Source organism: Pygoscelis adeliae, unplaced genomic scaffold, assembly GCF_000699105.1.
Source record: "Pygoscelis adeliae isolate BGI_AS28 unplaced genomic scaffold, ASM69910v1 Scaffold544, whole genome shotgun sequence".
NCBI lineage: Eukaryota > Metazoa > Chordata > Aves > Sphenisciformes > Spheniscidae > Pygoscelis > Pygoscelis adeliae.
Window position 1 is genome coordinate 474,842 of NW_008824715.1, and position 10,396 is coordinate 485,237.

Below are 10,396 nucleotides of genomic sequence, written 5' to 3' on the forward strand. Positions count from 1 at the left end.
TACCGCTCCCCTTGCCTTCCTCCACTCTTGGGGTTCACAAGCACCAGGAGGGGATGTGTCCCGGGCCGGGGGCTGATCTGGAGGGCAGAAAGCGCGGCTGCAAATGCCTGGCCGCTGCGGGGCTCAGTGCGCACCTGCAGCACAGCTTCCTGGCAGCCCGGCATGGGAACCTACCTGCAGACCTTGCCCGTCCACCGTGGTGGAGTTGAACTTGAAGCCTTGGCTGTCCTCGGGGCTGGTGCTGGCAGGGGAGTCGCTCTCCGATCTCCAGCAGTGGGACTGCCTGTCCTTTGGGGAACAGAGGCACGGATGCGCACGCTGTCCCGAGAAGGCAGCGCTGGCCACCAGGGGAGGCAGGTCAGCCATGGCGATGCCCTGCCGAGTCCCTGCCGCCCGGCAGCAAGGAGGGGGACACTTACCAGGACGACAGGGCAGATGTAGGAAGGCAGCAAGATGTGGTCCCGCAGCGGGCCCCCGTCGCACTCTGACTTCACGTGGGTGGCACATTTGTTGTGGAGCTGGAGGGGGCAGGAGGAATGGACGTCAGGCAGGGGACACCCAGCCATTTCCTATTCATAAGCCTCTCCTCCCCCTGGGGCTGGCAGTGCGGGGTGTGCTGTGGGGTGCACCCTGGGCCCCCCATGCCTGCATACTCACAGTGACTTGGCACCAGACGCAGTGCAGGCCTGTGATGCCCTGGTAGCACTTGATGCTCTTGTGGCATCTGTCACACTTCACAGGGGAATTGCCCTCGATCCAGGTGTGCTGCATCACCTGCAAGGCATGGGGCGGGTACTGCGGGTGCAGCACCCACTGACTCGCGGGTGTCTCCTCTCCGCTAAGGGCTGCCACCGTGATTTCAGAGGGTGGCTCATCGTGCAGGGATGCTGACTTGCGCTGCCCTTTCCAAACCAGCCCCTCCCTGCTGCTCCATGTAGCACATCAGGGACACCCGTCCCCCACCCAGAGCTGCGGCAAACCTCAGGGCCAGGGGTCCTGCAGGTCCCCGAGGGCTGGGGCTGGGGCCCACCCTGCTGGGCTCTGGATGCTGGGAATGCCCACGAGCTGCTGCCCAGGACCCAAGGGGCAAATCCCAGGGGAAAAAGCCACGGTGGACCAGGGCAGGAGACTGAGGGGCCAGCTGCTGCCGGTGGTGCTGCCTCCAGGAGGGCTCCGCGGGAGACCCACTGGCTCAGAAACATGCTGGCCGCCTACTCACGCTCATGTTTCTCTTAGATTTCACGTAGGTGCTGATGCAGGAGGCGATATCTTTGGACACGCATCTCTCGTGGACAGTGTACTTGCAGACTGGTGGGAAAGAAGGTGGTAAGCATCACTCCCTGGCATGGGCACTGCCCCCTCCCCACTCATCCTGAGCACCCACAGGGCTCAGCACCGATGGGGGCCAGTCCCCCCTCCCCAGGGCACTGGGATGGGGCAGGAGCCGCTGGCCTGGGGGCATGGGGGGCCAGGACTCACAGGAGCAGCAAAGGCCCTGCTTGCGGACCCCCAGCAGCATGGTGCGGCAGAAGTTGCAGTAGGCGGGTTTCTTGAAGTGCTTCAGCCTCCAGGCATGCTGCCCGTCATCCTTCACGTTCTGCAGGGCAGGAGAATGGAGGGCGAGGGGGGGTCATTCCCCCGACAGGAGTCCCAGCCCGCCACTTATATTAGTTTTTTGTCCCGTAAAAGCCCCCAGTGTGTCTGCAGGAGTTTGCTCCCAGCAGGACCACGGGCTCCCTCTGCTCCCCTTCTCCCCAGTGTCCCTCAAGCATCCCTGCCGCTGCATCCCCCCGCTCCCCAGCCACGTCCGGCTCCTGGCACTTCCGGCACCGAGCTCCGGCTCCCCACAGCCCCTTGGCACAGCCCAGCTGCAGGGATGCTCTGCCGGTGGCTGACGGGAAGGAGGTGACTCCACATCTGAGGCCAGGCCACCGCCACCACGGAGTGACCAAAGCAAGCTTCTTATGTCTGGGTCCAGGCACAAGCACTCTGCAGGAGCCACTTAAAATTCCCTGTTTTCTTGAATCTTCCTGCCAGAAAACCTGCCCCCCCCCCCTCTGTGGGAAGCAAACACAAGAATGGGCACTGGGGAGCAAAACCCTGGATTTTCCCTGCAAACTATTACCTGATGGCCAGGGATGCATCTCGATGAAATGAAGCCCAAAAGGATGAAAAAACAACACAGGGAAATAAGGGGGGGGTTCTCAAACCGCTCCATCTCTGCTCTTTGAAGCTCACCCCAGGAGAGGAGCTGGTATTCTAGGTGCTCATCTTATTTTTGGATTAAATATTCATCGAACCGGAGTGCACTACGGATCCCAAGGAGCAAGGCCAGCCTGCCTGGGCACAGCAGCTGGCAATGACCACAGCTCAAAACTGAGCTGGTGAAGATTTGGGGGGCGAAGGCCAGACAGCAGAGGCAGGATGGGGGTGTCTGCAGGGGTTGGGGAGCCGGAGGCGGGCGTGGGGCTGTGTGGTGCCAGACGGGTGTGCGGCGCGTTGCCAGGGCTAGGGTGCCCTCCTGTGGTCCCTGTGCACCCTCCATCACTGCCTTCCCCTCCTGCTGCCATCAGCCCCAGGCTTTCCTCTGAGAGTGGGCAGGGTGGCTGGATGTGGCCGAAGCAGGTCCCCACGCGGGCACTCACTGTCTCCATCCCCAGGAGGACCAGCAAGGGGATGGTGGTCATGCCGCCCCGGATCCACTCCTCCAGCGTCACGGTCCCGTCATGGTTGTAGTCGATCTCCTCCATCATCGCCTTCAAGATCTGGAGGAGGGATGCAGTGACTCGGCGATGCTGCCTGCGAACCCTGGCTGCCAGCTCCAGCCAAGAGCCCCTGCAGCCCTCCTGGCCACCCCAGCCCCGGCACTCACGGGCTTCAGCTCGGTGGAGTCCCACTCCAGGTACTCGGCCACGTGCACCATCTGGTTAATGATACGATCCAGCTCCTGAGCACAGAAAGACAACAGCACCCGGTGCTAAGGGACGGCTTCAGGCACGAGCGCTGTGTCCAGTCTCACGCCCCCCAATGGGGGACATATCAGGTCTATGTCCCGCTACGGCCAAAGCTGCCCCAGGCCCCCGCCTGCACAGGGGGCCAGTGACACCCTACTTCTCAATGGGTGCTGGTTGCTGCTTTCTCCTCTGAAAATCTGCCACAAAGTCAGCAGTGGGTTTTCCCTCGGAAAAACTACTCTGATAAAACAGATTTTTATTTGCAACGGGTTTCAAGGGAGATACCCAAAGGACAAAGAGAAAACATCCCGGGGGGGGGGGCGGTGCATGATTTTTCCTTTTCTGAAACACCATGACCTGATGTAGAGCTACAATTACTGGTGAGTAGATTTTCTGGAGCTGCTGCTGGATGCTGGATGCTGCAGAGCTGGTGCACATCCCCCAGACAGCTCTGCTGTCTGACCCTGTAGCAAATGCTGCTGCCTTCCTCCTCCCTTCCCATATCCCTCTTTAGCTCAGAGTTGTGCATGATTTTTCCTTTTCTGAAACACCATGACCTGATGTAGAGCTACAATTACTGGTGAGTAGATTTTCTGGAGCTGCTGCTGGATGCTGGATGCTGCAGAGCTGGTGCACATCCCCCAGACAGCTCTGCTGTCTGACCCTGTAGCAAATGCTGCTGCCTTCCTCCTCCCTTCCCATATCCCTCTTTAGCTCAGAGTGCCTTGATGGGGGAACAGGCATCCCAATAGGGCCCTGCGTGTCTCCAGCCCCCCCCGAGCAGCCCCTGCTTTCTCTCCTGAGGGAAGGCTTACCGAGCTGTCTAGGAGGCCGTTTCCATCAGTATCGTAGAGGCGAAACATAACTGGAGAGAGAAGAGAAGCCAGCTGCCAGTTAGAGCCCAGCCCCGGGGCACCCCGGGCAGCCAGTGCTCGGTGCTGGGGCCGCTGGGGCTGCCAGGGCTGCAGGATGGGAGCAGCGCTGCAGCTCAGCCCGAGTGAGATGTGACCCGAGCCTGTACCAGGCTGCGGGGTATTGGTGTGAAGCCGTGACGTCCCTGGCTGCCTCTCTGCCAGACATGGGTGCCGGCAGGCAGGAGCAGAGGGGCGATGCTGAGCAGGGCCCTTTTCTAGCAATAACCCACCCAGGAGCCAAAGCCAGGTTTCCCAAGTGCTTTTAATGTTTCAGCATTAAAAAGTGAGCAGGAGCGTCCAGCCCTGCACCCCTCCTCGGGTGTACCCCCCAGGTGATGCCTCCCACCACTGGTCCCCCCTCCACACGGCGTGACCGGCAGCCTGTGACCCCAGGGTCCCACTTACACTCCAGCTTGTCCTCTGCCCGTCCCCTCTCCAGCAGGGACAGGTAGCAAACGATGTCCTTCAGATGGACCACCTGGGCCAGGGGGGCAAGGGGCGGCAGGGGGGCAGCTTTCAGGGAGCTGTGGCTCTTCCGCAGGCTGAAGGGTAACCTCTTCTCCATGCTCCTCAGGCCTGTGGGCAGGGAGGGGGGGATGAAGGCCATGCACAGGGGGACAAGGAGCCATGCCAGCCGGGACATGGGGCTGGCAGCATGTGAACTCCAGGGCAGGGTCCCATTCAGCGTGGGGCAGGCAAGCTGAGGAGGATGCAGAGCTGGGTGCCATTGCGGGAGCAGGGCTGGGCACACGAAGGGAACACAGCGCTGGGTGCCATCGCAGGAGCAAAGCTGGGCACATGAAGGGGACGCAGGGCTGGCGCAGGAGCAGGGCTGAACACTGCCAGTCAGTCCCCAGGGCGCAGACCTCTGCACCTCTGGCACGGCAGGCGTGGGCAAGATGAGCGGTGGGAGCCCACAGGGACATGCCCTGCCAGGGACAAGCACCCAGCCAGAAGGAGCGAGAAGCTCGGCTGGTGGCGGGCAGCTTGCTGAGGTGCCGGGACAGCCCACGCTTGCAGCTGCCTGCGCCGGCGGCAGCCTTCGGCAGATGGCTGCTCCTGGCAGAGGGGCCATTCCCAGCACTCCCCCTGTCGGTGGCTGGCAGGAGCTTGGCTGGAGGCAGCTATGAGTCACTGCTCAGATCCCCCCTCGCTAGGAGCTGCTGCCAGGTAATTAAGACATTGACTGGCGGGGGCTCTGTGGGATGGGATCGGTGGATTAAGCTTGCAAAGCAAAGGTGTCAAGACGCCAGGAACCCACTGAGTTTGGAAGGTCACCGCCACCACGCTGGGGACTTGACCAGCTGCACCACCAGGGCAAGGTGCAGCTCTGTGGCTTGGGAAACCGGGGAGGGCTTGTCACTGCCTGTGTTCCCCGTGGAGCCCCAGCCAAGCTCACCTGGTGACTGAGGGCTGAGCAGGGACCCAGAGATCTTCGAAGAGCCCGAGGAGTTGTGAGCAGAAGGGGTGCCAGTGGTGGACTTCTGGGAGGATGACCTGGACCAGCTGGGGGAGGTGTTGGGGATCAATGCTGGGGTGAGGGATGCTGGCTGTGGCTCAGCCACGTTGCTGTGGCAGCTCTTGGGCTCAGGAGTGTGTCGTCCCAGGGCACTTAGGAGCATTTTCCCGTTGATCCCTGCAAAGCAGACATAGGCCCGTGGGCAGTGTGACACCAGGGTGCCTGTGCCCGGCAAACCCCCTTCCTCCAGGAGCCCTGCCTGGGTGCCAGTTGCTCACCCTGGGTCCTCTTTGCTAGCCCAAAAGCAGGCTGGTATCCCGGCCCCAGGGCTCTCCAAGGGGCACTGTGGGCAGCCCCTCACCCTTCTGCCTGGCCCAGCGGCTCCCAGCAGCACCCCCATCCCCAGGTGCTGGCCGCCACAGTGCTCGGAACCAGGCAGGGAGGACGTGGTCCCCTGCCACCATGCCCTGATGCGGCAGCCAAGCACCCAGGGAAGATTCTCCCTTTTCTTTTGCAGTTTATAGTCCTTTCAGCAGATGTCTCCATGCGCTGCGAATCCACCCAGGCAGGGGCCAGGGGAGGCAGAAGCTGGGTACCCAGCACACGTCCCCTGCTCTGGGTACAGCCGTGTGGTTGGTGGCCGCCCGCGCCGGTACCTGCTGTGACAGGGGCGCAGGCCACCTTGGTCTGGATGGAGATGCCGGCATCGAGTGACTTGGGCTCTGAATGCGCGGAGGAAAGGGAGCAATCAGTGCAATGGCACCCTGTGGGTCCCTACCCTGGGGAAAGCCCTCTCCTCCCTGGAGCAGTGCAGGGTCCCTGGGAGCCTGTCTGTCAGATGGGACAGAGCTGGGCTGTGTGCTGGCCCCAATGCCACCCACTGTGGGTGCTACCCCGCAACCTTTGTCCCCGTGGGGCAGCGTGGGAGCGAGCCCAACGTGCCACGGTGCCACGGTGTGCCCAGCTGGGCAGCAGGGGCAGGGCTGGCTCACCGAGGGTGTTGAGCTGCGAGACACCGGGGCTCTGGTGCTGGGTCTCAGGGGAGGCTTGGCATATCTTACGCTTGAAGGAGGTGAAGAGGTGTTGGCAAAGCTCTTCGGGCACATCTGCCTCCAGGTAGGTCTTCATGAAGAGGCGAAAGCCCTCGTAGTCAATGGGCTGGGGAAGGGACAGAGGAGGATGACAGAGGTGCCCTGGGCACGCCATGGGCGTGCAGAGCTGCCAGCAGAGGGAGTGTGTCCCGTGCCCTGGGTCTCCCTCACCGGGCACATCAGCTGCAGAGCCCTCCCCAAAACTGCTGGCTTCCCAAATCCCAGTGATGGGATATAACCTAAAGGGACCCAGAGGCAGCAGGGCCAGAAATCCCCAGTGCCAGCTGACTGCTGGGGGCTGGCGCAGCTGAGCCAGGCCAGCGGCGCTGGGAGCAGGGATGAGAGCTGCGGCAGCCGGGGTAGGAGCTGGGGGAGCGGCAGGGAAGGGCAGAGCCGTGGTGGGACGGCTCTTGCAGGCGCTGGGGCAACAGCCAGCTTGCCTGCCCGGGGGTCTGCAGCCAGCGGACCCCCGCAGATGGTGGACAGCTCACTGGAGGGGCAGGAGGCTCTGATGGAGCTGGGTGCTCAGCTCCTGGCAAACAATTGAGGAACTAAATACAGACCTTCTGGCACAGCCAAAGGAAGCTGGGGGTGTTGGAGGAAGAGGGGTGTAACAAGCTGTGCTCTGAAAGCCTCCCGCTCCTCTGGGGCAGGGCACGGAGCAGTGGGACCCTCTGGCCCACCCCCAGCCCCTGGGGACTACCATCCTCCCGAGGTCTCCTCGCCTCCTCCTTCCCTGGGCATCCCCATCACATTGGGACATTGCCTTCCCAATGGCTTTTGTGGCCCCAGCTGAAGCGAGGGTCCTGTGGTGCCCTTGAATAGCAGGGTAGGTTTGCTGCGCCTCCTCGCTGCATTCAGCCCACTGATTTTTTGTGTTTCACCTCATTTCTAGTGATTATGGCCCCTGTGAAAGGCTCTGTCTTGCTGGCACACTAATAGGTCTCTCTGAAAGCACCGCTTAGAAAAAATAAACCCAGCCTTCCCCAGACAAAAGCGAGAAGGCATAGGGCCTTCCCCTGTCCCTGAGCTGGCAACAGCAAAATAATTTGCTTTTGGGGAAAGAGAGAGTAAATCCCTCCCGGCTTCTGCCTGGCAAGGAGATGCCCCAAAACGCTCTCAGCAAGGGAGCCTGCAGCCAGCACAGGACGGCAGTGTGACCACAGAGTCCCGGGAGCATCGGTGGGATGGGGTGGGATGGCCGTGCGGCAAGCCTGGTCCCCGGGATGGCCAGGGGAGGATGTGGTTGGGGGCTGGGAAAGATGCTCCCCATCTTTCCCAGTCCTGGGAGCACGACCATGGGGAGAGGCGGGGGGGCAGACAGACGGATCTGCCTTCTCCTGGCTGCTTTTAGCTGCGGGAGCTGGGCTGAGGGAGTCCAGGATCTGCCAGCAGCATGCGGGGAGGCTGGAGGGGACAGGGCCATACCTGTTCAGGGTTGTACCTCGAGAGGACGCCATCCCCATGGAACTCCTCCAGGACATCCTTGAGCTTCTTGGTGGAGTCTGGGGAGACAAAGGCATCACACTGAGCATGCTGCCGGCGAGCCCCCTTCGCCGTTAGATCACTATTCAGGATGGTGGAGTCAAGTTTATCTGCTGGATATGCAATTTCTGGTCCCCTCCATGCCTGGGAAGGGGCCACCCCGTGCCCTGCTTTTCCCTCCCCCTTTGGAGTGCCGGTAAAGCTTGCCAGCAGAGATGGGTCCTCTTCCTCCTACCTATATGAAAATAAATGCAGACCCAGAGCAAAGCCACAGCACTCGGCAAGGAAAGCCCGGACCACTCCCTGGTCCCAGCTGCTCCGGGGGCAATGCTGAGCACAAAGCCTGGCCATCCCTGCCTTGGCCCCTCCACACAGGCTTTGGGTGGCTGCCCCCGCGCTGAGAGCTTGTGCCTGCTCAGCAGCCCAAGCCATCCCTGAAGCCTGCCCTGGGCTGCCTGTCAGCATCTCCAGGAGGCGCAGGAGGGAGAATGAGAAGGGTATTGCTCCATGCAAACCTCCACACAAACAGTAAATGGCTCATGAGTTCTCCTGGCTGGGTGTCCTCAGTGCTGGAGTGGCTGGAGGGACACCAGTCCTTCCAAAATTGAGAAATAAGGGAAAACCAGAAAAAAAGATCAAGGGGAGGTAACATTAAGCCCTAACCTTCAGACACAGATCTCTGGGCATGTCCATTTAAAAGGTGCTTGGACATGCCAGCCCTGTTGACTACTGTGAAATCCTCTCCCCAAGCAGGGGGTTGTGCTGGCTCCTGCTCCCCCCAGCCCTCCGCTGCGGATGGAGCTTGGTGCTGGACCACGAGTGTCCGAGATGCCTGGGGCAGGTCTGGGGGTTACAGAGCACAATTGGGGGACAGCGTGCACTCGAGGAGGGGGCTCCTGGGCCCAGGGCTGGGGAGGACCTGTGGGAGGACCCCTGAGCCCTGCTCCCCAGCCCAGTGCCAGGCCACCCTCCCAGGGAGGAGGCAGCTGCCCATGCTGCAGCCTTGCTTGCCAAACTTTGATTAACGAAACGAAGACGCCGTACATGTTCTGAGCTCAGCATTACAGATGGCATTTTATGGTCTGTGATTCAAGAAAGCAGAGCCCGTTCTCCGGAGAGGCAGGATGAGATGCAGATAGTGATGCTGTGCACACACCTCTGCCCGCAGCCCTGCCTGCACCTGCCTGGGATGTCTGGCAGGCAGGCAGGAGGCAGGGAGCAGCTTGCACTGAGCTGTTTGGATTCAGAGACCGTGCCTCCCTGCGCTGTCAGCCCTGACCCGGTTTGCCTCACCCCTATGATGCGCAGCATCATGAGGACAGGCCCAGGGGGCTCATGGGGTCTCCTCTGCCTCCCAGTCCTCTCCCACACAGCTGCAGGAGCCTGCTCATCCTGGGGTCGTGCTGCCCCTGCAAAGTGATGCCCCTGAGATTTTACACCCCTTCTCCCTTCATCCCGCGGTCCTGGCTGGGCTTTTCTGCCCATCCTGCCCTGCTCTCAGCACCTCCCTGGGCTGCACCACTTCTCCATTGCCTGCCACAAGGAGCACGCCCGCACACTGGCTCTCCAGCAGGCAGGACATCAAGGACCTGGTTTCGGACCCCTGGGCTTTGCCCAGGCTCCCTTCGCAGCTGCTCGCAGCCCCAGGACCCCATGGCACTGCCGCCAGCCTCCTCTCCTCGGCAGGAGCTGCAGGAGAGGGTTGCTCTGCAAAAGTGCTAAGTAAAATTACCACAGAGGGCTGGCAACCCGAGGCGAGCCGTGGAGCAGCTCTGCGTGTTTAGGAAAAGCCAATCTGCTTTCCTTGCTGGCATTTCGCTTTGCTAACGAACGTGGGAGCTGGCCGCCTTCGGAGGGACAGAGCTGTGCTCATGTGTGCGTCCCCCAAAGCAGAGGGGACTAGTGCTCAGCTAAATCCTCCCGGGCACGCAGGCATGGGGATTCCTCTGCCGTGCCCCACCAGCCAGTGCTGAGGGTCGGGGACCTTCCCAGCCTCCCCATTCAAAACCTAAGAAGTCACCTAGTTCCCCAGGACATCAAGGACGTGTAGGACACCAGTCTGGCACAGATCAGCAGGACTTTTAAAACCCCTCTCCCAGTCCCAGTGGGGATGTGGGGGGGGCGCAGGGTACTCACAGTCCGTGTACTGCTGGAGCTGGGCAAACTCGGTGGGGCTAAGCGAGATCCACCCTCCATCGCTCATCTTTGGGTGGCAGGGCCCGCCTGGGGGGGCCACGAGCCACTGCACTCCCCGTGCTGGGCTCGGCGCCACAGGTCCCAGCCAGCTGCTTGGTCACATCGGCATTGTGAGGGGTATGGGGGGCTCTCGGACAGCTGGCATCATCCCGCTGAGCCCGTGGGCAGCAAACCCCAGAGCCAGGAGCAGCCGGTCAGCACCTTCCTCCCTAGAGTGGGGACAGAAAGAGAGGAGGGGGTCAGCGGTGCCCTGCCCATGGCAGGCAGCGGCTGGCTCCTGCCTGCACAGGGTACCCT

At 61.7% G+C, this 10,396-nt stretch overlaps 1 protein-coding gene across 1 annotated transcript in view; it reads right to left on the reverse strand.

Annotated features, from left to right (window-relative positions):
* The window catches only part of DGKG (diacylglycerol kinase, gamma 90kDa), a 19,652-nt gene extending 9,546 nt beyond the window's left edge, over positions 1 to 10,106 (reverse strand). Inside the window, exons 1-15 of the mRNA XM_009323201.1 lie at positions 10,040 to 10,106; positions 7,847 to 7,923; positions 6,320 to 6,485; positions 5,984 to 6,049; positions 5,268 to 5,504; positions 4,274 to 4,444; positions 3,770 to 3,819; positions 2,873 to 2,947; positions 2,646 to 2,765; positions 1,480 to 1,597; positions 1,220 to 1,308; positions 658 to 774; positions 420 to 518; positions 175 to 288; positions 4 to 77 (exon numbers count right to left, since the gene is read on the reverse strand). Of these exons, the coding sequence (XP_009321476.1) occupies positions 4 to 77; positions 175 to 288; positions 420 to 518; positions 658 to 774; positions 1,220 to 1,308; positions 1,480 to 1,597; positions 2,646 to 2,765; positions 2,873 to 2,947; positions 3,770 to 3,819; positions 4,274 to 4,444; positions 5,268 to 5,504; positions 5,984 to 6,049; positions 6,320 to 6,485; positions 7,847 to 7,923; positions 10,040 to 10,106 (1,640 nt within the window). The remainder of the gene's footprint in view (positions 1 to 3; positions 78 to 174; positions 289 to 419; positions 519 to 657; positions 775 to 1,219; positions 1,309 to 1,479; positions 1,598 to 2,645; positions 2,766 to 2,872; positions 2,948 to 3,769; positions 3,820 to 4,273; positions 4,445 to 5,267; positions 5,505 to 5,983; positions 6,050 to 6,319; positions 6,486 to 7,846; positions 7,924 to 10,039) is intronic.
* Between the last annotated feature and the right edge of the window lie 290 nt (positions 10,107 to 10,396).